This window comes from Hyperolius riggenbachi, chromosome 4 (assembly GCF_040937935.1).
Source record: "Hyperolius riggenbachi isolate aHypRig1 chromosome 4, aHypRig1.pri, whole genome shotgun sequence".
Taxonomy (NCBI): Eukaryota; Metazoa; Chordata; class Amphibia; order Anura; family Hyperoliidae; genus Hyperolius; species Hyperolius riggenbachi.
This window is the reverse complement of record NC_090649.1, coordinates 306,543,184-306,570,679: the sequence shown is the minus strand read 5'-3', so window position 1 is coordinate 306,570,679 and position 27,496 is coordinate 306,543,184. Positions and strand designations below refer to the sequence as shown.

At 43.0% G+C, this 27,496-nt stretch overlaps 1 protein-coding gene across 4 annotated transcripts in view; it reads left to right on the top strand.

Annotated features, from left to right (window-relative positions):
- AHI1 (Abelson helper integration site 1) overlaps window positions 1-27,496 on the top strand; it is a 359,799-nt gene that overhangs the window by 306,946 nt on the left and 25,357 nt on the right. The window contains exons 26-28 of one of the 4 annotated variants that reach the window (XM_068231622.1): window positions 20,115-20,159; window positions 20,386-20,524; window positions 23,455-23,639. The exons of 2 other annotated variants lie outside the window; for them this stretch is intronic. In XM_068231622.1, coding sequence (XP_068087723.1) covers window positions 20,115-20,159; window positions 20,386-20,428 — 88 coding nt within the window. In that variant the 3' untranslated portion in view covers window positions 20,429-20,524; window positions 23,455-23,639. Of the gene's footprint in view, window positions 1-20,114; window positions 20,170-20,385; window positions 20,525-23,454; window positions 23,640-27,496 lie in introns of those variants that run through there. One more of the 4 variants, XM_068231623.1, reaches the window with a different exon arrangement.

Below are 27,496 nucleotides of genomic sequence, written 5' to 3'. Positions count from 1 at the left end.
TGCGCATATAGGGGCACATCAGACAGTCACAACACCGAAACATGCCTTTCCCCCTTCTTTTAGCTATACCTAGGTTATCTTTTGTGACATATTCACTATTCACCAACATACCCGATAGATTTTTACCTCTTCTTGTAGCCATATGTGGGAAGTCACCCACAATATTTTTAATAACTGGGTCTCTACATAAGAGATGCCAGTGTCTAGCAAGTATGTCACGTACATCATTATAGTGTGAGAACTATAGTGCCAGGCAGCGCTGAGGGGTGGATCGGGACTCCGTCTGACATTCAAGTCATTATTTAAATTACCGGGATCCCCTAGTAGGGGGACCGACTGGATCCCAGTCTTGCCTGCTGACCCCTTGTAACCATTCCCCATGCCTCTTTCCTCGTTTTCCTCTTCTTCTGCCTTTAGGCATAAAAAATCATCCTCATTATTTGTTTTCCTACTATTTCTCTTTCTCTGTTTCCTTTTTCTATTGTTTTACTTTTTAAGTATCCCAGATTTTCCTGATTTCTCACTATCTTTTCCAGAGGATTCGCCCCCTGACTCCTCAGAGGCATTTCCCCAACCGACCCTCCTGCCGACTCCTCTTTTTGATCCATATTTTTTTCCTTCAAGGTTAAAAATATCACCTCGTTGGTAATCCTCCAAATCTCTAGTAAATGTCTTTATTATTTTTAATCCTCTCATTTTCTTTTTCAACTTCATTTTTTAATTTTATATTTAGCTCATCAAAAAAGGGATTATTCTGATATTCATTCAGTTTTTGGGTACTGGATTCTAATTCTTTCTCTACATCCTTGAACTGAATTTTTTCTTTCTTTGCAAATATTTTCATTATCCGCACCCCATGTAATTTGCATTCTGTTTCCCATTCAGGGAGCATACGAAGAGTCTGCAGGTGTTCGGCCGGGGCTACCCTCTCGCGAATTCCCCTGGGTAAGATTTGGTGAGGAAAACGGGGTGCACCTTGACAACAAGCACTTTTAGAAAACACTCTCCTATCTGCTACAAGTGCTCACCTGCCATCTCAAAAATGGGCTGTCCCAATAGGACAGTTCATGCGCATAAGAAGAAATTGTAGTGATATAGCTAATTATAAAAAAGAGGCAGATGCTTTGCGAGAGAGGTTGTTGTCAAGGGGGTACCCCAGACATATTATCAACAGAGCCTACTATAAAGCACTTTCTAAGGGAAGGTCTGCTCTTTTGACAAGGGGGGCAGAACGCCAGGCACAAAAGAAAAATGATGAGGTGGTGAGCATTGTAACCACCTATGGTTCACACTATAATGATGTACGTGACATACTTGCTAGACACTGGCATCTCTTATGTAGAGACCCAGTTATTAAAAATATTGTGGGTGACTTCTCACACATGGCTACAAGAAGAGGTAAAAATCCATCTGATATGTTGGTGAATAGTGAATATGTGACAAAAGATAACCTAAGTATAGCTAAAAGAAGGGGGAAAGGCATGTTTCGGTGTTGTGACTGTCTGATGTGCCCCTATATGCGCAAGGGAGAAGACCTTCTTTAATTGGGATAAAAGTGTATCCTTTAAAGAGAACCCGAGGTGTGTTTAAAGAATGTTATCTGCATACAGAGGCTGGATCTGCCTGTACAGCCCAGCCTCTGTTGCTATCCCAAACCCCACCAAGGTCCCCCTGCACTCTGTAAACCCTCATAAATCACAGCTGTGCTGTGAGGCTGTATTTACATCTGTAGTGTCAGTCTCAGCTGCTCCCCCGCCTCCTGCATAGCTCCGGTCCCTGCCCCCGTCCCTTCCCTCCAATCAGCAGGGAGGGAAGGGATGCAGGCGGGGACTGGAGTTCTGCAGGAGGCGGGGAGAGCAGCAGACTGACACTATAGAGATAAACACAGCCAGCTCTGACAAGCTGTTTGTCAGCAGCGTGGCTGTGATTTATGAGGGATTGCAGAGTGCAGGGGGGCCTTAAGGGGGTTTGGGATAGCAACAGAGGCTGGGCTGTATAGGCAGATCCAGCCTCTGTATGCAGATAATATTCTTCAAACCCACCTCGGGTTCTCTTTAAAATTGAAGATTAAATAAATTGTGCCACTGAGAAGGTAGTTTATCAATTACAATGTCCATGCAATAAAATTTATATTGGAGAAACATACAGACCATTAAGGGCCAGAATTCAAGAACATGTCAACAATATAAAAACTAAATATGAAAAAAGCCCTGTTGCGATGCATTTTAGAGATGCCCATGACTCGGATCCTAGATACTTGAGTGCTATATGGGTATTTACAAACTTAATATTAGTCCGAGACGTGGGGACTTTGACGAACAGTTGCTGAAAAAAGAGTCTCTATGGATATATAAATGCAACTCCATGCAACCGTATGGCTTAAACAGCGACATGAACTTGAAAGTTTTCCTATAGAGCAACTTCTCTCCTGCATTCTGAAAAGTGTCCACAAGATGGAGCCCTCACTAATTCTACATAACTACTACACGTCACGCGTAATATACGTAGTTGCAAGTACCCGTATAAAACCAGGAAGTAGGGCAAACTGACGTCATCACGTCTGAAGAAGCCGATTCGGCGAAACGCGTCACGTGAGTGCGTGTCACCACGCTGGTCCTCCCGTGCCTCCGTTCTCTTCCTTGTTAGCCGATGCACCTAGACGGCGCTGTATAGCGCGGAAATCAAGCGGACATCAGCGGTGTGTCCACAGATGGCCTACAGCTAAGGGGCTTCCCATATTGGTAGCGTGAGTACCGGACTGCCGGCCGCTGTTTGAACTGTACGCATTTAATGGTGCACCTATATAGATCCAGGTTTCCCCACTGTAGGTTGCTATATAGAAGATTTTTAATTGATTTTAATGTGTGATGTTGTAGAATATTTAATTGATATGCTAATAAATTGTAATTTCATAGTACCTGGCTCCCTATGACCTTTTGCTATAAGTTATATATATGTTTCAATAGGTAAGACGGTGGATATAGTTGGAGGCTGATATCCTACAAAAATTCTATTATTCTACTATTGTATGTGTGGCGGAAAACTAACACTGCACATCACTCTGAACACACCATCCCCACTGTCAAATATGGTAGTGGCAGCATCATGCTCGGGGGGTGCATCTCTTCAGCAGGGACAGGGAAGGTGGTCAGAGTTGATGGGAAGATTGATGGAGCCAAATACAGGGCAAACTTGGAAGAAAACCTCTTGGAGGGCTGATGCACACCGAGCGGCTTTTTCAGCGTTTTCAGATCCGCTTGCGGCTGCGGATCCGCTTGGTCAATGTATCTCAATGGGGTGGTGCACACCAGAGTGGGAGGCGCTTTGCAGAAACAAATCCTCCCGGGGTGAGGCATTTTTTGGATTGTGGATGCGTTTCTGCCTCAATGTGAAGTATAGGAAAAACGCAAACCGCTCTAAAAAACGCCAGTTCAGAGCGGTTTTGCAGGCGTTTTTGTTACAGTAGCTGTTCAGTAACAGCTTTACTGTAACAATACATGAAATCTACTACACCAAAAACGCTTCACAAAACCGCAAAATGCTAGCTGAAACGCTACAGAAAAAAGCGTTTCAAAATCTGCTAGCATTTTGCGGATCTGCTAGCGAGTTTTGGTGTGCACCAGGCCGGAGACTGCAAAAGACTTGAGACTGGGGCGGAGGTTCACCTTCCAGCAGGACAATGACCCTAAACATAAAGCCAGGGCAACAATGTAATGGTTTAAAACAAAACATATCTATGTGTTAGAATGGCCCAGTCAAAGTCCAGATCTAAATCCATTCGAGAATCTGTGGCAAGATCTGAAAACTGCTGTTCACAAACGCTGTCCATTTAATCTGACTGAGCTGGAGCTGTTTTGCAAAGAAGAATGGGCAAGCATTTCAGTCTCTAGATGTGCAAAGCTGGTAGAGCCATAAAAGACTGGCAGCTGTAATTTCAGCAAAAGGTGGTCCTACAAAGTATTGACTCAGGGGGCTGAATAATTACGCACACCCCACTTTGCAGTTATTGATTTGTAAAAAATGTTTGGAATGATGTATGATTTTCGATCCACTTCTCACGTGTACACCACTTTGTATTGGTCTTTCACGTGGAATTCCAATAAAATTGATGCATGTTTGTGGCAGTAATGTGACAAAATGTGGAAAACTTCAAGGGGGCCGAATACTTTTGCAACCCACTGTATGTATTGCCATTCAAACCTTTTTTTGGGCTGGAGCTTCTCTTTAATAACTGAAATAACCATCACACCTATATGAAGTAAGGCATTAGCATATTCGAGGAGGTGACTGCTGCCTAAACTAATTACATCATTTATTAGGAACTAAAAACTATCTATAAACTATATGGCGGACCAGGCATGTGTAAATTCCAAATGTGCACACTGTCAAATACTGCTGATTGACTTGCCTTTAACTTTGTAGCTTCAGCTGATCCTTCTTTTCACAACCGCATACATGAGCTTTATAATAATCCACAAGGCTTTACTTTAACTTTTCTTTTTCTAAAATCACCTGAGGATTTAGATGAGTTTAAGCACTAAAGTGGTTTGTGCTGGAGATGTGCCTAATAATTAACAAACACTTAATATGAGCACATTAAGTGGTTGTGAGTTAGTATGCACATATTTAAATAGAGGGTTGTTGAAATAAAAAAGAAAACAAAAAAGAACCCTCCAACTCAGGAGTCCAGAGCTTCTGAACTGGAATTTACATTATTTGGATGCCAGTCTACCTAAACATGAACTCAAAGCCCGCCACTACTAGTGGCAGCATCAAGTTGCTGGTCACATGGCATGCAGTCATACAAGAAAGGTAATTTGGCTCTGAAAGCTTGGTGCAGTGTATTTGCAGCACAAGCGTAAGTATGTTTCCATGAAACTGAATTGTACAAGGCCTCTTTCAGACGAGAGGCTGAACTGCGCACTTGCAGTCTGCTGCCCACCAGTTCAATTCAGCTGCAATTTAAGGCCCCATTCACACTAGAGCGTTTTTCCATTTTCCCCACCATCAGTTATTTCATATGAGCAGCATAAATTTCACCATAGAGCTTGTGTTAAGAATAAATAGCTCCTAACACCAATTCTACTCTCCTACACAGCTGAGCTGCATCATTAAATTAGCTGTTCCTGAGAAGAAGCGGCAGGCTGGGCTGTTTCTTGCTCTCTGCTAAACTGCTAGCAGTCACTCTCCTACAACTGATTTATAACATGGCTCAGACACTACAGAGCCATGCTGTATCTTTTTACATGTAACTAGATAAATAACTAAATAGCAGCCTGTTTATTTATTTACTTAGCTAGCTACATGTGAAAAGCACCAGCTCTGTGGTGTGTGAGCCGCGTTATAAATCAGCTGTAGTACTGTGTCTGCTACCAGTTTAGCAGAGAGCAGGGAACAGCCCAGCCCGTCACTTCTTATCAGGAACAGCTGATTTATTGATGCAGCTCAGCTGTGCAGGAGACAGAATTGGTGTTAGGAGTCACACAAGCTCTATGGTGAAATTCATGCTGTCCATATTAAATAACTGATGGTGGGGTTAATGGAACAGCATTTTTGCTATAGTGCCCCTTTAAATGCAGCTGAATTGCAGTGGTAGTAACGCCACTGTCAAGTGCTTACATGCGGTGGTGACATCTGAAGGCAGAGGACCACAACATATCGAATCTGTGCATGGCTGCAGCCGCGCTCAGATCTGACTCCATGGGAGGGCTGCCTGTCTAGCGCCCAGCCAGTGCTGCAGGGCAGCTGACAGGTGGTGAATTCGAAGCCTGTCAGTTACAGTCTGAAAGAGGCCTAAATAATGTTTTTCCTGCAAGCCCAGTATAGCTTGCACCATGGAGGGGGGCACGGGGGACTATATGCTTGTATAATCCTGGACTATGTACAAGTCTATCGGTTAAGGTGCTTATAAGCAGCACATTTTTTTTAGTAAACTATCATATTTTTGATAGTTTGTTCAAATCATATTGCATGAAAACAGGGAAGCTGATGGGCCCAATCAGTCCTGAGCGATTATCTTACCAATCATATCCTAACTAAATGATTGTTTCGTTAGGTGGATCATAGATGTGACTGTAACTGGTTGAGATAGTCATGGCTGAAATTGTTGGCACATTTTTCCAGAAAATCAAGTATTTCTCACAGAAAAGTATTGCGGTAACACACACAGTTTTTACTACACGTTTATTTCCTTTGTGTGTAAAGGAACAAAACAAAAAAGGGAGGGGAAAAAAAAGCAAATTGGACATAATGTCACACAAAACTCCAAAAATGGGCTGGACAAAATTATTGGCACCCTTAATATTTGGTTGCACACCCTTTGGAAAAAAAATGAAATCCGTTGCTTCCATATCCATTATTAAGCTTCTTACACCTCTCACACAAAAATTTGGACCACTCTTCCTTTGCAAACTGCTTCAGGTCTCTCTTATTCGAGGGCACCATTTCCTAACAGCAATTTTAAGATCTCTCCACAGGTGTTCAATGGTATTTAGATCTGAAATCATTACTGGCCACTTTAGAACTATCCATTTCTGGGAGCTTTTTGAGGTATGTTTGGGTTCACTGTCCTGTGTACAAGTGTAATTTGATCTCTCAGCTGTGTCAGCTCGAAAATTCAGCAATTCTCAGCTTACACAGCATATATATATATATATATATATATATATATATATATATATATATATATATATATATATACACATATATATACACACAGTGGAATGCGACAGTTTGGGCAACCTTGTTAGTCGTCATGATTTTCCTGTATAAATCGTTGGTTGTTACGATTAAAAATGTCAGTTAACCACTTGAGGACCGCAGTGTTAAACCCCCCTACCAACCAGGCTGTTTTGTGTTGAACTGGGCTGTGCAGGCTTTTCAGCCTCCTACACAGCCCAGCTAAGGAGAGGAGCCCAGCTAAGGAGCCCAGCGATCTGACTCCTCTCCTTTTTTTGTCCCTTAGGGGACATGCCGCCCTGAGGTGTCCAATCGATGCAGCCGTTGTTGTTTTATTTATTTTTTTGCAGCCTGTATAGGCTGTTTCACCCTCCCTCCCTCCTCCCCTTCGAGAGCCTGTAATGAACAAGACGGCAATCCGTCCTATTCCACCTCTCATAGGCATCAGCCTATGAGAGGATGGCGATCCCCGGCCAATCAGAGGCCGGGGATCGCCGATCTCATACAGTACTGCTGGAGACCGCAGAGCTGTACGCATGTAAACAAAGGAGATTTCTTTCCCCTTTCGTTTACAAACAGCTGCTAGCAGGCTAATCACGTGAACGTGCAGGGAACGATCGCACATGTGCGCGGCTGTTCGCTGGGAAACTGCAGCCCCAGGACTTGACGCCGTTTGGCGTTAGGTAATCCTGGGGCTGCTGCCAGGCTCACGCCCATCGGCGTGACGCGGTCAGTAGGTAGTTAAATATATCATATAGGAGACACACACAGTGATATATTTGAGAAGTGAAATGAAGATCATTGGATTTACAGAAAATGTGCAATAATTGTTTAAAATTAGGCAGGTGCATAAATTTGAGCACTGTTGTCATTTTATTAATTCCAAAATCTTTAGAACTAATTTTCGGAACTCAAATTGGTTTGGTAAGCTCAGTGACCCCTGACCTACATACACAAGTGAATCCAATTATGATAAAGAGGGGGTCAATTGTAAGTTTCCCTCCTCTTTTAATTTTCTCTGAAGAATAGCAACATGGGGGTCTCAAAACAACTCTCAAATGACCTGAACACAAAGATTGTTCACCATCATGGTTTAGGGGAAGGATACAGAAAGCTGTCTCAGAGATTTCAGTTGTCTGTTTCCACAGTAACATATTGAGGAAATGAAAGACCACAGACTCAGTTCAAGTTAAGGCTTGAAGTGGTAGACCAAGAAAAATCTCGGATAAACAGAAGTAACAAATGGTGAGAACAGTCAGTCAACCCACAGACCAACACCTAAGACATACAACATCATCTTGCTGCCGATGGAGTCACTGTGCATCGTTCAACCATTCGGCGCACTTTACACAAGGAGATGCTGTATGCGAGAGTGATGCAGAGGAAGCCTTTTCTCCACCCACAGCCAGCACAAACAGAGACACTTGAGGCACATTTGGACAAGCCAGCTTCATTTTGCAATAAAGTGCTGTGGACTGATGAAACTCAAATTGAGTTATTTGGGCATAATAAGGGGCATTATGCATGGAGGAAAAACACAGCATTCCAAGAAAAATACCTGCTACCTACAGTAAAATATGGTGGTGGTTCCATCATGCTGTGTGGCCATAGCAGGGAATGGGAATTTTGTCAAAGTTGAGGGACCCATGGATTCCACTCAGTATCAGCAGATTTTGGACACCAATTTCCAGGAATCAGGGACGAAGCTGAAGCTGCTCTGGGGCTGGATCTTTCAACAAGACAATGACCCTAAACACTGCTCAAAATCCACTAAGGCATTCTTGCAGAGGAACAAGTACAACATTCTGGAATGGCCATCTCAGTCCCCAGACCTGAATATAATTGAGAATCTGCGGTGTGAGATAAAGAGAGCTGTCCATGCTTGGAAGCCATCAAACCTGAATAAACTAGAGATGTTTTATAAAGAGGAATGGTCCAAAATACCTTCAAAATACCTTCAACCAGAAACAAGACTCTTTGTTGAAACAGACTTTGATTGGAACCTACAGGAAGCGTTTAGAGGCTGTAATTTTTGCAAAAGGAGGATCTACTAAATATTGATTTCATTACTTTTTTGTGGTGCACCTGCCTAATTTTGTTTAAACAATTATTGCACACTTTCTGTAAAACCAATAAACTTAATTTCACATCTCAAATCTTACTCTGTGTGTCTCCTATATGATATATTTAACTAACATTTTTTTATTGTAACAACCAACAATTTATACAGGAAAATCATGACGATTAACAAGGTTGCCCAAACTTTCGTTTCGCATCCCACTGTATATACCGTATATACATACATACATACATACACAGGATGTTAACACTTTCTCTGCTTCCATGAAAGAAGAAAGTAGACACACTCCAGGCGTATTGCAGGAGTTCTGTAAGCTGTAACAAAGAAATGTTTTTTTCTTTAAAGGTTATGATGCTGTTGCGTATCTTTTAGAGCAGAGAGGAAGTTCTGAGTTCAGGTTCGCTTTAACCAGAAAGCGGCAAGTATCCTCAAACTGTACTTAATTTTTAGTTCCATAGCTGAATGTTGACTCTAGCGTACACCTACATCGATTTCTATGAAGAAATCATAATAGTGTGTATTCTGTTCTGCTATCATATTACCTGAGCTTCCACCTGCTCATAATGATTGCACAATATTTCTGTGACAGGAACACTCACCTTATCTTAAACTCTTCAACCTGCAATGAAAAACTAGCATTAAAATAAGCCCAGGTGATAGGACCACAATCCGCCCTGACAAAGGAAAACACACATAAGATTAGCGGACATGTCTGCACATGACTCGGTCTGCAACATTTTCCAAATGCTGACATTCATCCAGTCATTTGCATAAAATGCAGAGAACCTTGCCCAGTGCTGGCAGTGATTTCTATGGACGTGAGGTACATTACACTGTGCTGGAAATATAACCTGTGTGTCACAGCATGAGGATTGTTTTTACATGGGATTTCATATTCTTTTTAAACCCTACTACATTTTCTTCTTCTTTCCTTCTCCAATTGTAATTATACTTGCAACCTTATACCAATCGACCACAACGTTAAAACCACTGACAGATAAAGTGATTAACATTGATCATATCATTATAATGGAATCTGGCAAGAGAAAGCAAGGTAAATGGTCGTGATTGGCTACCTGCGTCAGGCGCGGAGCTAGGGGGGGTCGGGGTAGGACAAGTGCCCCGGGGCGCCTGGTCCCCGAGGGCGCCCTCAGCCTGGCTGAGCTGCGGGTTTTTGTTTTTTTTTGCGGCGGAGGGGAGGGAAGCAGCGCAGAGAAGAGGGAGAGCTGTGCGGACGGTGGGGAAGGGGGGCCATATCCCCCCTCCTTCCCTCACCTTAGGTGCTCTCTCTCTCCCTCGCTGTCCCCTCCAATGTCCGGGTGGCTGGCCTGGCAGCGGCGGGCGGAACTCACCTCCGTCTCGCTCCAGCGCCGGCCGGAAGTTCGAGTGCGCAGCCGCTGCTCTGGTCTGGACCAGACCAGAGTAGCGGCAGATCCATCCGGCGCTGCGACAAGACGGAGGTAAGTTCCGCCCGCCGCTGCCAGCCTGAGCCACCCGGACATTGGAGGGGACAGCGAGGAAGGGAGAGCAGCTCTTCTCTGCGCTGCTCCCCTCCTGCTGGGGAGGGGGACACCTGACCTGGCTACCTACTCTGGGCACATATACCCCTGGCTACATATACTGGACATATATCCCTGGCTACCTACTCTGGGCACATATACCCCTGGCTACCTACTCTGGGCACATATACCCCTGCCTACCTACTCTGGGCACATATACCCCTGGCTACCTACTCTGGGCATATATACCCCTGACTACATATACTGGGCATATACCCCTGGCTACCTACTCTGGGCACATATACCCCTGGCTACCTACTCTGGGCACATATACCCCTGCCTACATATACTGGCATATACCCCTGGCTACCTACTCTGGGCACATATACCCCTGGCTACCTACTCTGGGCACATATACCCCTGGCTACCTACTCTGGGCACATATACCCCTGGCTACCTACTCTGGGCACATATACCCCTGCCTACATATACTGGGCATATACCCCTGGCTACCTACTCTGGGCACATATACCCCTGGCTACCTACTCTGGGCACATATACCCCTGGCTACCTACTCTGGGCACATATACCCCTGGCTACCTACTCTTGGCACATATACCCCTGCCTACATATACTGGGCATATACCCCTGGCTACCTACTCTGGGCACATATACCCCTGGCTACCTACTCTGGGCACATATACCCCTGGCTACCTACTCTGGGCACATATACCCCTGGCTACCTACTCTGGGCACATATACCCCTGCCTACATATACTGGGCATATACCCCTGGCTACCTACTCTGGGCACATATACCCCTGGCTACCTACTCTGGGCACATATACCCCTGGCTACCTACTCTGGGCACATATACCCCTGCCTACATATACTGGGCACATATACCCCTAACTACATATACTGGGTACATATACCCCTGGCTACATATACTGGGCATTTATACCCCTGGCTACATATACTGGGCACATATACCTCTGGCTACATATACTGGGGACATATACCCCTGCCTACATATACTGGGCACATATACCCCTGGCTACCTGTTCTGTGGACATCTCTACCCCTGGCTACCTGTTCTGGGGACATCTATACTGCTGTCCACCTATTCTGGGGACACCTATAGACCTGGGGCTACCTATTTTTGGGCAAGCATTGCTGTCAGATTGAGTGTATTTTGGGGAACTGCTGCCAGGTGAGAGGTGTCTACCATATTAAGGGGACATTCTGCCTATTTATGTGAAATGCTGTCTATTTATGTGCCTCATGACTGCTGAATTTGTCTTGTTGGGGGCCTCATGGTTACTGAATTTGTCTTGTTGGGGGCCTCATGATTTGTTGGGGGCCTCAAGATCGCTGAATTTGTCTTGTTAGGGGCCTCATGATTGCTGAATTTGTCTTGTTGGGGGCCTCAGGATTGCTAAATTTGTCTTGTTGGGGGCCTCATGTTTGCTCATGATTGCGGAATTTGTCTTGATGGGGGTGGGGGGCTCATGATTGCTGAATTTGTCTTGGAACATGCTGGAAGGTACATACTGAGGGAGGGTGGGTGAGCGTGAGCCTGCTAACCTCCATGTACATTTGAAGGGGCGTGACCAAATGTGGAGTACCCATAACCACGCCCACATTTGGTCACGACCCTTCACCTTAGGGGGCGCATTAATAGTCTTTGTCCCCGGGCGCTGAAAACCCTAGCTACGCCTCTGACCTGCGTTGCCTGCATTCTGGATTTGGAAACAGGGTCTTGGGTACCAAGTTAACACTCAGCTCTGGAAGGTGAACTGCTGGAAGGAGGAAGAATGAAGAAGTGAACTGTGTTAAAGGCTAATTTGTGAGGACTGGAAGTCTGGGTTAGACTTCAAAACTTCATGATCTGTGGTGTTTCCATTGTGCAGTGCATAGTATGTACCAAACTAGTTAAAAGGAAGGAACACTTGTGAACCAGTAATACAGTCACTGACATCCAGTGCTGAGTGGAAACTTGCCCATCTGTTTTGATTCCACAGAGTTACTGTAGCACAAACTGCTTGAAAACGTAATGCTGGCTATTGTAAAAGGGTGCTGGAACACAGTGCATTGCATCTTGTTGGAAATGGGGCTTTGTAGGCACAGACTACTTAAAGAGTTTGTGTGGTCTACTGCCACAAAGCAACTACAATGTACAAGCAAGTGTTGGCGCCATACCATGGACCAAGGGAGGAAGATGTCTTTTTTTGCTACATAACAATTCTTTTGGCTTTAACTTTCTACAGATCTCAATCAGAGCTCTCAGGAATATGTTGGGAAAAAAAACTATTTTTATCCATGGTGGCCCCATTACGCAATGCACAGAACTTAAAGGGGAACTGAAGAGAGAGGTATGTGGAGGCTGCCATGTTTATTTCCTTTTAAGCAATACCAGTTGCCTGGCAGCCCTGCTGATCCTCTGCCTCTAATACTATTAGCCATAGCCCCTGAACAAGCATGCAGCAGATCAGGTGTTTCAGACTTTAAAGTCAGATCTGACAAGACTTGCTGCATGCTTGTTTCTGGTGTTATTCAGATACTACTGCAGAGAAATAGACCAGCAGGGCTGCCAGGCAACTGGTATTGCTTAAAAGGAAATAAACATGGCAGCCTCCATATACCTCTCTCTTCAGTTCCCCTTTAATGGGTCTGCTGGTAACATACTGGTAGCACAGGACACCAAGTATCCGAGAATAAAGATGAATTAGTTATAAGAGGTACACATATTCCACACAGTAGTAGAAGAACATCCACTTGAGTGTTTTTTTTTTTTTTTTTCAAACTCATCACACCTTTTAGGATATAACCCAACTGATTCAAAGAAGGCTTCACAACAGTGCTCCTCATGTTGGTTAAAGTTTGCATTATAGTTTGAGAGTCGTATGTTCTTTTTATTAATATTTGATAAATAAATGAAAAAAAACATGAATCAATATAAAGATTTCCTCTTAGTGTATTGATTTAGGTAAATATCCATACCCACCTACACACTCTCTTGCATTCTCTAACAACTTCATTCATACAGTTTCTCACAAACTACCAGTCTCCTACGTACATAGAAAAAGCTAAGCATCAGCCTTCCTCCTCTTTCCTGGCTCTCCTCGGCGCCCTCCATTTTCCCTCATAGCTATAAGTTGAGTTGACAACATCTCATCCGTGCATACATGCAAAAACGGCACTGAAAAATTGGGGCACAGGGTGAAACCAAAAAAAGGCTCACCCTGCTCCTGCAATAGTCCAGGCAGCGTTAATTACTATTCCCCCTCCAGGCTGTCCCCATCATAGGGCTTTCACACAGGTCTTCCATTCTCATTAGCTATTCTGTAAAGGCTGGGGATTCGTAGGCCCCGTTCACACTTGCGTTTTGGCATGCAAACGGACCGGATCCGGATCGGATCAGGACCTGATCCGGATCTGAACCGTACGGTTCCAATCCGGATCCGATCCGGATCCGGTCCGTTTGCATCAGGCATGCATCAGGCTGCCATCCGGATTCGTGGGGTAAAAAAATAACAAAATTACCATAAAATTGTTGGGGTCTGCAGAAGGTGCACCTGATGCACCTGTAGAATCAGGTCATCTGCTGTAGGCCTCACCTCCACCTCCGACATACTGCCAAAACAGCTCCAGCATGTGTGTCACTGCTGCTCCACTCCAGATATGCTGGGCCCATGTGTTCCCATCCGAAATGGCCGCTATAAATACGCATAGGAAGTGGGGTAAAACGTCCGGTGTTTGTCTCCAGTGTGTTCTGTGCTTCCGTTTCCCATTGCTTTCATATTTCCGGATGGTGCAGTCAGGCTCCGGTCCAGGTGCGTGGGCCGGATGATCCGGCCCGAAAAATAGCGCATGTTGGAAAAGCGTCCGGAGTCCGGCTCCGGTCCGGCTCCGTACTGTACGGAACGGACGCGTGTGAACGTCCGCATAGCCTTTGCATTGCTATGCGGAACGTACGTTCCGTTTGTACAGTATACGGTCCGGATCTGGCCCGGCGAATCCGGACAGGGAACGCTAATGTGAACCGGGCCTAAGTTCTTCCAGTGTTTGTTTGTTATTAACCGTTCCTGTGCCCACTTCCTTTAGAAACACGTTACCCCTGCTCTCCTCCTGATCTGTAATACCAAAGATGGTGGTGATGGCAGAAATATTATAATGATGGGCTGTAACAAGCAAGCCAAAGTGGATAAGTTCTTTCCATAGGGTTTCAGCTATTGGGCATTCCCACCACATGAAACTCCCTGCCAGTTTCCCTCCCGCATCTCCAGCATATAATATTGGTGAGGGAAATAGTTTCCTTTCACATGCTGGTGTAAAATACTACCTTGATATTATTTTATATTGCAACCGTGGTAAGTCACAGTCTGGGATCTTACAAATATTGGCCCAAATTTTAGGCCATTTTTCTTCAAGGGGGGTATTTAACATTGTTTCCTATCTATTACAATATTGCGGGAGTTCATGTAACACACAAGGGGCTCAATTCACAAAGCCGTGATAAATGCTATCACGGCCGTGATAAGCTTAGCACGCGGGTCAGCGCGCGTACAGGTTTGTGCGCATTAACTTTCCCGTTAACGCGCTAACATAAGGGTTAATGCAGGCAAACCTTTACTATTACGCGCACAAATCTGTACTCGTGCTGATCTGCGTGCTTATCACGCCCGTGATAGCATTTATCACAGCTTTGTGAATTGAGCCCAATAAGTGGTATCATCCTGACTCAAAACTTCTTGCTGTGAGTGCTAAAAAGTCATGCATTATGGATATTGTTTTTGAGGAATTTTTATTTAACCACTTGCCGACCGCACACTCATAACGTGCGTCGGCAAAGTGGCAGCTGCAGGACCAGCGACGCAGTACTGCGTCGCCAGCTGCAGCCTAATTAATCAGGAAGCAGCCGCTCGTACGAGCGGCTGCTTCCTGTCAAATCACGGCGGGGGGCTCCGTGAATAGCCTGCGGGCCGCCGATGGCGGCTCGCAGGCTAGATGTAAACACAAGCGGAAATAATCCGCTTTGTTTACATTTGTACGGCGCTGCTGCGCAGCAGCGCCGTAAGGCAGATCGGCGATCCCCGGCCAATCAGCGGCCGGGGATCGCCGCCATGTGACAGGAGACAGCCTGTCACTGGCTGCACAGGACGGATAGCGTCCTGTGCAGCCCGGCTTACCAAAGGGGGCCAGGTAGGAGAGGGAGCATTTCGCCGCGGAGGGGGGCTTTGAGGTGCCCCCCCCGCCAGCCACTCGCAGGCAGCAGAGATCAGACCCCCCCAGCACATCATCCCCATAGGGGGGAAAAAAGGGGGGCAATCTGATCTCCCTGCCTGCACCCTGATCTGTGCTGGGGGCTGCAGAGCCCACCCAGCACAGATCAATCAAACTAGCGCTGGTCCTTAAGGGGGGGTAAAGGGTGGGTCCTCAAGTGGTTAAGGGGAGAATTTCTCTATTAAAATAGGTTCTTTCTTAATGGGCTTTTACTTTGTTTTAAATAACTGTTTACTTGCCTTTGCCACCATGATTCTGTATTTTTGGATTCTTCCAGTAAACTAGGGATCTGTAGATCTTTATTACCCAGCAGGTATATCAAACAGGTGACTGGAACAAGGCAATTAGATGCAATGCAAAGAGGGGTAGAAGCTAGCGGGAAATCTGGATTATCCCTCAATGAGTGAATAGTAGAGGCCTGTATGTTTCTGCCATTTTATTACCAAGGCATGTAGAGTTTTAATGTAGGCTTTATAAGGGGGTGTATCCTATATAATAATCCCTGTATCTCTGTGTCCTGCCCCTGTGTGTGAGTCCGTGCATTTGCGCTACTGCTCATGTGCCACACGGACAGCCGTTGGGACAGGAGCAGGACAGGCATGTGTGCGCATTCGTAGCGGGCGGGTGTGCGGGCACGCATGTGTGCTGACATGTGGCAGCAGTTAAAGACCTAGAGCCCGTTTTTAAACGGGCTTAGGTCAACTAGTATCATATAAGAGAATAGTGGCAGGCACTGCGGAGAGCTTTATTGTGTGGGCTTACATATATGTAAAAAGCAGGTTGCTACACAGCATGGCACATACTTTGCACATACCCGTTCCCTTAAGACAGATGGCTGTGGGGTAGTGTGGGAGCGGCGGCCCGCTTAACGTCCATTTCGCAACTCAAGCAGTTTTATAAGGGGCTGTGTAGTAGTCTTAATTTATTAATATTTGTAGGGTGCCAGGTGAAGACCGCTTAAACTGATTTTATTGCTTTCCAGGGAGGGCCATACATTACTTCTTGTTTTTGGGGATATTCTACCTTCCAATCTATAATTCTTGCTTTTGTAGTAGGTCAGAATGTCTAGGGCTGACATACCTCCCCTTTTCTTGTCTCTGCTGATTGCGTTGCAACTGATCCTGCGTTTAGACCTTGCCCAGATAAATTCTTGATAGAGCCTATGTGAGTCTTTAAACCAAGTGCTGGGGAGGATAATCGGGATGCACTGCATAACAAACAGAATCCTAGGCAGAATTAATATTTTAATAACTGCCACCCTGCCCAGAGGGCTTAGGTAAGAACGGTCAAATCCAGGGCCGGTTCAAGGCTTTTTGCTGCCTGAGGCAAACTTGTGAGGATGCCCCCCCCCCATTTTTTTGAATGATCGCAGAGCACCCGAAAATTTTCACCCTCAGTATAGGTAGGTAGGTTGCCAGGTATAGGTGCCCCCTGTAGAGGGTAGCCAGGTATAGTTGCCCCAGTATAGGTAGCTAGTATATTTGCCCTCTGTATAGGTAGCTAGTATAGTTGCCCCAGTATGGGTAGCTAATATAGTTGCCCCCAGTATAGGTAGCTAGTATAGTTGCCCCCAGTATAGGTAGTATGCTGTCCCCAGTATAGGTAGCTAGTATAGTTGTATAGTAGAAGCAGGACTGGTAACGGCGATATATATATGCCGCTGTCCTCCTTCCTCTGCACAGAGGCCGCAAGTCGCACTGATCTGAGATCTATGACGAAGGCGAGGGGGGCGGCTGGGGACTATCCTAAAAGGAAGTGGTCGCAGCTCAAAATTTGAGATGACCGGAGGCCATGCGGACAGGATGCCTCTCCAAGGCCCATGCATGCCGCCTGATGAACTAATTTCACCTGGCAGTGGCATCATGGGCTATCCGCCCCTGGTCACACCCACTCAGCTTTGCCCTGCTTTCTTTAATCATATTCTTGAAATTTAAGGAAAATAAATTATGTCTCTTGACAAACTGATGCCCAAATATTTGAAGACTTGTTTGCAACTAAAATTGTTAAATTGTTTAATTTTTCCCTTAGTTTTAATCTAGCTCTAAAACAATTTATTTACCTTGAAATTTGAGCAAGCTCCAAATCTGTCCACAATCTCCTGGCATCTTTACAGTGAAACTAGTTACCTTAGCCTGTTTAAAAACTAAAAGCTCCAGTGCAGGCTCCAGGGTCATAACAAGGGGCGGGTTCGGCTATTTGTGCATGAGCCTGACTGAAAGCCGCAAGTGAGCCTGCGCGAGGCTCTCACAGGATTGTTACAATCCTGGAGCCCAATTGGTGGTGGAATTTGGGGGTGAGGGGAGGGGGCTGACAGCGATGTATCGGGGCAGCAGGGGAGGATGGGGAAGCCTCATTAGGATCCAGAGGTTTCCAGGGGCCTTCCCCCTCTCGAGGTAAGTACCCTCTTTTTTTTGTTACAAGTTTAATGATGGCAAATAAACATTACATTTTATACCAGATGTAAGCTGTCAGAACCAGGAATATGCTTTGTGTTGTTTAATAAACAATTGAATATTAAGCTGGGTCCTGTTTTTTAGTATTAGGTTACAGCATTAAAATACTTCAGATTTTTTTTTTAGTAATAACAAGTATTAATTAAGTTCAGTTGAATCCTGTAATTTAAATTGTTTACGATCATGTTAAAACCGCCCATGTATTATGATAAATACACAGAAATATGGCCTTCCGGCTGGGTGAAAATGTAGAGCAGGAGATTCAGGCAGCCTTTTAAACTTTTAAGACCTACGTTAAGAAACTCAGCAGAGTTAAATACATTTTGAGTTAGACACCATAATATCTTAGAAAGAACTTGAAATGGGATTGTAGTATTATTTGTCCTTGTAATTTTTCCTGAAAAGATAGGACTGAGAGTGAGATGAGCCAGGCCAGCATCTCCTAACAGAATGTTTTCCACTAGGCTGGAAGACCAAATGTATTGCATATGGGGTCAGGATTATGCAAATGAATGTGGAGCTGAAAATTCAGTCGCTGGAATTTGAGAAAAAAATTGAATGCCTCCAGGTAGAAACCATTTAAGGACATAAATGCTGACATGTTTAATAACAATTTAATAAAGGAAAAAAAGAAGTAGAGAGAGATCGAGGGGAGATAAGGATGATTGGGCTAAAGAAAATATATTTAAATTTAATGTGGAAAGATCTAGGGTAGATCACATAGTTCATCAAGGAGTAGACATTATACTGCTAGTGAACCCTCTATTGCAAAAACAGACAGATCTGTTAGGGGCTGAGCCCACTGATGCAGTTGTATCCGCTTCTGTCCGCTTTTCAGCATCTCTAACATTGATGTTTAACTGAGAAGCGGACACAATTGCGTCAGTGGGCTCAGGCCCTTAATCATTTTAGCCAACTGAAAATGTCAGTTTATGTTTTGGAGACCTATTTGGAGAACAGCTCAGTGGAACATTATATTTACTAGCTCCATCACTGACTCAGAACTCTGTTCTTCCAAGGAGAAGCAGAGCAAGATCATCCACAAATCAACCTAGGCAAGTGCCCAGGGGCTAATGGGTGTCAAGTAGCCCGGCTGCCACCTTTTTTTGATTCCTCTACTACCTTAACAGAAAGATTATAATGGGGAGCCAAAGCTACTACTAAGAAGCTATACAGGAATCGAAATGCTCAAGTAATTATTAACTTTTACATAGCAAAAAGGTTTGCCATATGTAGTGGGGCAAGGCAGGGCTGTCCTCTGTCACAAGGACTCTGTAACTTATGCCTTTATTCTATCAGTTCATATAATAAGTAAAGGAAGAGGATGAAAACATCAAAATCTCAGCCTATGAGGATAATTTGCTGTTGACACCAATAATCCTCTATAATAATCCCTAAGTGTTATGCCCAGGATTCCTGCCCAGACTGAGCTCCCATAAGCCCTTGCTACTGTCTGAAAATGCCAAGGCTCTCTGGAGAAGCTGTGGGCAAGGCTTGTTTAGTTTATAGGGAATTAGAGTATTAAAACAAAAATAAAAAAGTATTTGGCTTGAGAAATGCCCTATAAACAACAGGAAAGAACAGAATTATGCAATGAGTAAAAGTTCATCTCAGATCCACTTTAAATATGTCGGGTGTGGCATACTAGGATGTGATTTCTGAGTGTTTGCAAAAACAAAAAGGAAACCCCTAGTGATTTCCAGAATTTTGAAACACTGCGATGCTCTGCACAACTCTAGGCACAATTTTGAAGAAATTTGATATTTCACCTGTATTCCTTCAATGTAATCGCTCCAGGATTGTTCCAAAATTGCTTGCTGCATGCAGCAAATCTGAAATTGCTCTATAAACACAGCACTGCAGTGGAACCACACCATAAGTTTTCACTGTTGGATCATTTTGCCAATCGGCAAGTGCTGCTTGTGGACTTCGGCCTTAAACTGTCTGCGCTGTTAGCTCCTTTAAGGTACATATGAATATTTCATTTTCAAATTTTATTTGACACGTTTAAAGTTCAGAAATGTTTAAACCTTGAAATCCCACTTTAAATTACAATTTGGCTTTTGTAGCAATTGGGCATGTTATGAGAGTTTTAACAAAATATTTTTTTCTTTAATAGGTTCAATAAGTTGAAGTATGTGCTAAGGGACGGATCGGGTAACAGGTATGTTTAGGTGTGTACATCTTTGTAAAGTGCAGGTTTGTGCTGGATAGTTTCACCGCCTACTCATGAAACTGCATGAATGTTAAAAAATACTATATCACTGTAATATCTTTCACAAGGATTGGTGCTGCACAGTCAGTCCTATTACAAGTCATATGCTACAATTTATAGGAAGGATTGCTTTTCCAGACTTGTGTACTGAACCAGCTTTGACATCTGTCACTAGAGTGAAACAAGTGCATCGTCGGCTCCATGGAAACCCCCTCTAGGCCTGGTTGCTGACTGACACGTGGGAGGAGTACTACCAAGAGGTCAATGTATGCTGTTCCTGGCAACCTGCTTTTGCTATACTATGTGCTTCGATGGTAAGACCTGTTCTAAGAACAAAATGCGTAGGATGGTTGCCTAAGGCCCTCAGTTAGCAAGGTCCGACTCCCATGATCATATTTTCATCATTCTTTACTGACTAAAAATGGCATCTGGAATTATTGGCATGCACACCCAGACACTAATGTAACCCCAAGTGGTTCTATTCTATTACTGCTGACACTAATTTCAGACTGGACTTATAAATCTGTAGGATGTGCATCAAATAGCAATAAATAAACAATGTAAGCACTTCAAACATCCATTCAGTTGTACAGGCAGCTATTTATCCTGTAAAGATGGATATTCGGCATGCAAACCACACAGATAATCTTAGCATTTCTAAAATGCAAACAGGGAAGTTTAATTAAAGTGAGAATGTTTTTTAAACTCCTCCAGAGAACTGTATAAATATGTAGACATTATTGGCACACCCACAGTTTAATTCAGATGGTACATTCAGTGTTATACATTTACAAGTTGCAGACACATTTGTGCTACCAAAGATGTCACTGACATAAAAATGAAGTCCATCTAGAGAAATGGGAGATATCCCAATAGATTACTGTGATTGATCAATGGATCATGTATAGGACCTTATCCAATTGCTGACAAGCATTAAAACCAGGTGTTGTTTTTTTTAATCTCCTAATTCATCTCTCACTTGTGGTACAGGAAATAGGTAACAGGTGCTTTTTGCTTTTTTTTGGACAGGCACAATGCAAAACACATCTGGGGACCGTCCTACGATTTACCAGAATCAGTGTTTATTTTGTGCTGTACAGGCAATATACAGACTATTTACAAAATGTACAGATAAATAGTCGACAAAACAAAAACCTTGCCACTAGAAAGGCTACTAACTACAATTTAAACATAAGAAATATTTCTATAGAGTGCAAATCTACTATTTGTCCCAAATCAAAAACAACTTTTGCAGCAAAAATCTGAAATCATCTTGCTTGTCAGCCCATGAAACAAATTATGTGCTTTCCAGATGAGAGCTGATCCCAGGCGGAGCTAATTAGCCTTTTATTTCTCACCTGATCACATTTCTCAGGAAGAACAGTAAATCCTTCTATCACCTATCTCAGAGGGAACACTGAATCCTGAAGTGGTGTTGCTGATATGTACACCACACTAATAACTTTCCCAGACGCATTCTGTCTGCAACTGGCACACACTGCACTGCACAGGGCAAATATTAGCTCACCTAGCAATGTGAGAAAAAACTCAGCTGTGCAATTTTTTCTTGTCCCAACTCAGTCCTTTCAATTGCAGATGTTAGATGTTGGGAAGGGATGTTTTCTGTCAAAACAAGAATACTTCAGTAAGAAGAAGCCATATTGCTCATTTCAGAATAGTGCTTTTTGCACCATTATTTATTTATTTCAAATGTTTAACTAAAGTAAAAAAAAAACCCATGCCAGGCAGAATGGAGGGAGCTGGTCAGTGAGGGGCTCCACCATACGTAGGCCCCGTTTACACTTAATCAGTTGGTACGTGGTTTTTTTTTCTTCTCCATTGCAGTGCATTTTGAAAAAGATTTCAGTTAAAACACATTAAAGAAAACCTGAACTGAAAATAAAACGTCAAAATAACCATACACAGGTCATACTTACCTCCTGTGTAGTCTACTCCTTTATCTATTTTTCCTCTCCTGCGTCCTGTTTGTCCACTGTGATCAATGGAATTCTCCGTCCTCCATTTTGAAAATGGCCATAGCCCCATAACCGCTTCCTGGTCAGCACACTGTTAAACTGTAACATCGCCCACCTGAGCCATAGGGAAACATGGACACATCAGTTCTCCTCTCAGCTGTAACTGACAGCAACTGATATATAACTGACAGCAACTGATATTTCAATTCTGACAAAATGTTGTCAGAACTGGAAGGGATCAATGTAAGAAGAAAATGGTAAGCTTCTGAGAGGAACTGATGACAAGGTAACTATGTAATGTTCATTTGAAGTTACCCATGTGCTTATTTTAAATAAATTTTACTCAGTACAGGTTCTCTTTAAGTGTGAACTGAGTCACAGGAAAACATGGGCATTATTTTGAAAATCAGTTGTCCTTTCAGTTATAACTGAGTGCAACTGATTAAATGTAAACGGGTCCTTAAAGAAAACCTGAACTGAAAATTAAAAGTCAAAATAAGCATACACAAGTCATACTTACCTTCCATGTAGTCTACTCCTCAGTGTCTTTCTCCTGTCCCGCATCCTGTTTGTTCACTGTGATCAAGGGAATTTTCCATCCTCCATTTTGAAAATGGCCATTACCCATAACAGCTTTCTGGTCAGCACACAGTTAAACTGTAACATCGCCTACTTGAGCCATAGGGAAACATGGACATTACCTGGTACATCAGTTTTCCTCTCAGCTATAACTGACAGCAACTGATATTTTACTGACAGCAACTGACATTTCAGATCTGACAAAATATTGTCAGAACTGGAAGGGATTATTGCCAGAAGAAAATGGTGAGCTTCTGAGAGGAACAAATGGCAAGGTAACTATGTAATGTTCATTTGAAGTTACCTCAAGTGTTTATTTTAAATATTTTTACTCAGTACAGGTTCTCTTTAAGTATGCTTACCTGCATGGTCCATGACATTTGGGGACTTTGTATAAAAGGGGCAGAAATCAGTCTCCCGAAAAGCCCCCATCCAAGACAAGACAAGGATCTCATCCCTACTTTTTGCTTGGGAAGAAGGGGTAACTAACCTGTGGTGGAATCTGGGAGCCCATTTAATGATAAGGGGACCCCCAGATGTCTGTTCCGGAGTCAGGTAAATAGGTGGAGGAGGTGAATTGTGACCCCCTACCTATTTAACAAGAAGTAGTAAAAAAAAATCTATCAACGGAAAGAAAAAACGGTTTTCTTTATTGTGAAGTCATCTTCTTCTGCATCTTTTTTTTCTAGTCGTATTTATTCTGCAATCAAAATGGACTATTCAAGAAAGCTGGGAAAAGACTAACTCCAGAAGACTGAAGGGAGTCACTCTTCAATCAAGAATACAAGAGAGTTCAATCAAGCTGATGGATCAAGATGTGACCCAGAAGACTTCTATCGTAAACAAAATACAATTTAAGTTTAACGGTATTTAATTTTGGTGTGTTTATTTTAAATTACACTGTTACCTAATGAAGGGGCCTTTGAAAGACCCTATCCTCATCCCCCCCGGCTGTAGATCATGTGAAGAAATAACTCGGAGATCATTTCTGCCCAGTACATCTGAAATGCTATCATTATAATTTACAGACAATTACATTTACAATTACAATTACATTTTTTTTGAAAACTTGTGGTTAATGTTTCTTAATTTAAAGCACATATGAAGTGAGAAGAATATGGAAGCTGCTATATTTACAGTATTTGCTTTTAAACAACACCAGTTGCCTGGCATCCTGCTGATTTCTCATGCATCAGTAGTGTCTGAATTATGGACCTGAATCAAGCATGCAAATCCAATCAAACTTCAGTCAAAAATCTGATCTGCATGCTTGTTCCGCTAAAAGTATTAGCTGCAGAGGATCAACAGAACATCCAGGCAATCTGAATTGTTTGAAGGGAAATAAATATGACAGCCTCCATATTCCTTACTTTAGGTGTCCTTTAAGTTTATGTAAGTAGTTGAATATTTGTTCTTTGGAAATTGCTGTGTTAATTCAATTCAGTAAACTGCACGGATGAGGAAACACAGATTCTTTATCATTCGAGCTGCATGTCACATAAGAGGTCATGAGGAAAGCATTGTCATTGCAGGAAAAGAGACAAAACCCTGCGTGAAGGACTAATTTGGTGGAATAGAGGCTGCATTTTCCAATAAATAACACTTGATTTAAACTCAAAGCACAGGCTGTTTCAGGGCTCAAACCCACTAGAAGACTTTTCTAATTGCTAGTGATTTGAAAAAGCTCTTGCTAATGCAATGCTATGGGGGATTTTTATAAAATCAGATTGCTCACGTGGTATCACACCCATAGCATTACATTAGCAATAGCTTTTCAAATCACAAAGCGCTCAGAAAATCGCTCCTAGTGGGTTCCAGGCCTCATAAGTTGTGGGTTCATCATCTTTTTATGCTTAGGAACTAAAGTTACTTATGTGTTCACTGGCCTAAGAATGAATTAGGCATAGCATGCATGTCTCACTAAGGGATCGTTTCCATTAAATGTGGTGCGATGCGGCAACATAGCCGCAACGCACTGCGGGTGTCCTGCAACCAATGCACGGCAATGGAACAGTTTCCACTGCGTGCATTGTGTACAGAGCGGTGTGGAGCAATCCGCTGCAGATTTTCCACCCGCGGCCATTCGCCATCCCCTCCATACACTTCTGCATCGGGAGATGTGGAGCGGAAGTGATGTGATGCGGCGAGGTAGCCGCATTCGCATTACTTTATCAATGGAAAAGGGCCCTAACACATACTCAATACATAATAATAGATGTCAAATTGTTACATAAAGATTCCTTTAGAAAATAAATTACATTATGTACAACAGTATCAAATATTGACCACTACCCGCTTCTTCACCTAATAAACTCATCTGCCTCCCTCTAAAGACCCCCATTCACTGGTTTATATTTAATCAACATTTCTTGATCACCTGGATTCTGGCAGTGGTCTGTTGAGCTGGCCAATAGACCTTTGACCATTTTGAACACTTTATTAATGAAACTGTGATTGACAAGCTGGAATTACAAATATGCAGCACAGAGCAAAGATTGTCAAATATGAGTGGTGGTCCAAATGCAAGTTTACACTGCTTCCCAAAATCCCATTCAAAATGTAAAAATAGTTTTAACATCAGTCTACAACATAATTTAAAAGTATCCATGCATATAAGACCCTAAACTACGGTAATTTAAATTACCCTGTAGTGAGAGGAATATTGTGGCTGGCATGCTGATATTTCTGGATGTAGTAGTACAGTAACAATGTCCACATGGCATTAAAGGGCAATACCACAAAAGATTCTGTATGAGTCAGAAGCACAGATTCTGTGGAAAGCAGCCTGTCATTTTTATCAAGGAATACTTCCAAGTAAGGTCATAGGAAGGTGGTTATGAGTGCAGGTGGTGGCTGAATAGCGTACAGGTTAACCACTTGAGGACCGTGGGCTTTACCCCCCTTAAGGACCAGGCACTTTTTTTTCATTCAGACCACTGCAGCTTTCACGGTTTATTGCTCGCTCATACAACCTACCACCTAAATTAATTTTGGCTCCTTTTCTTGTCACTAATAAAGCTTTCTTTTGGTGCTATTTGATTGCTGCTGCGATTTTTACTTTTTATTATATTCATCAAAAAAGACATGAATTTTGTCAAAAAAAATGATTTTTTTAACTTTCTGTGCTGACATTTTTTAAATAAAGTAACATTTCTGTATACATGCAGCGTGAAAAATGTGGACAAACATGTTTTTTATAAAAAAAAAAAACCCATTCAGTGTATATTTATTGGTTTGGGTAAAAGTTATAGCGTTTACAAACTATGGCGCAAAAAGTAAATTTTCCCATTTTCAAGCATCTATGACTTTTCTGACCCCCTGTCATGTTTCATGAGGGGCTAGAATTCCAGGATAGTATAAATACCCCCCAAATTACCCCATTTTGGAAAGAAGACATCCCAAAGTATTCACTGAGAGGCAATGTGAGTTCATAGAAGATATTATTTTTTGTCACGAGTAAGCGGAAAATGACACTTTGTGACAAAAAAAAAAAGTTTCCATTTCTTCTAACTTGCGACGAAAAAAAAATGAAATCTGCCACGGACTCACCATGCCCCTCTCTGAATACCTTGAAGTGTCTACTTTCCAAAATGGGGTCATTTGTGGGGTGTGTTTACTGTCCTCGCATTTTGGGGGGTGCTAATTTGTAAGCACCCCTGTAAAGCCTAAAGGTGCTCATTGGACTTTGGGCCCCTTAGCGCAGTTAGGCTGCAAAAAAGTGCCACACATGTGGTATTGCCGTACTCAGTAGAAGTAGTATAATGTGTTTTGGGGTGTATTTTTACACATACCGATGCTGGGTGGGAGAAATATCTCTGTAAATGACATTTTTTTAATTTTTTTTACACACAATTGTCCATTTACAGAGATCTCTCTCCCACTCAGCATGGGTATGTGTAAAAATACACCCCAAAACACATTATACTACTTCTCCCGAGTACGGCGATACTACATGTGTGGCACTTTTTTGCACCCTAACTGCGCTAAGGGGCCCAAAGTCCAATGAGTACCTTTAGGATTTCACAGGTCATTTTGAGAAATTTCGTTTCAAGACTACTCCTCACGGTTTAGGGCCCCTAAAATGCCAGGACAGTATAGGAACCCCACAAATGACCCCATTTTAGAAAGAAGACACCCCAAGGTATTCCGTTAGGAGTATGGTGAATTCATAGAAGTTTTTATTTTTTTGTCACAAGTTAGCGGAAATTGATTTTAATTGTTTTTTTTCCACAAAGTGTCATTTTCCACAAACTTGTGACAAAAAATAAAATCTTCTATGAACTCACCATACTACTAACAGAATACCTTAGGGTGTCTTTTTCTAAAATGGAGTCATTTGTGGGGTTCCTATACTGTCCTGGCATTTTAGGGGCCCTAAACCGTGAGGAGTAGTCTTGAAACAACATTTCTCAAAATGACCTGTGAAATCCTAAAGGTACTCATTGGACTTTGGGCCCCTTAGCGCAGTTAGGGTGCAAAAAAGTGCCACACATGTGGTATCACCGTACTCGGGAGAAGTAGTACAATGTGTTTTGGGGTGTATTTTTACACATACCCATGCTGGGTGGGAGAAACAACTCTGTAAATGGACAATTGTGTGTAAAAAAATCAAAAGATTGTCATTTACAGAGGTATTTCTCCCACCCAGCATGGGTATGTGTAAAAATACACCCCAAAACACATTATACTACTTCTCCCGAGTACGGTGATACCACATGTGTGGCACTTTTT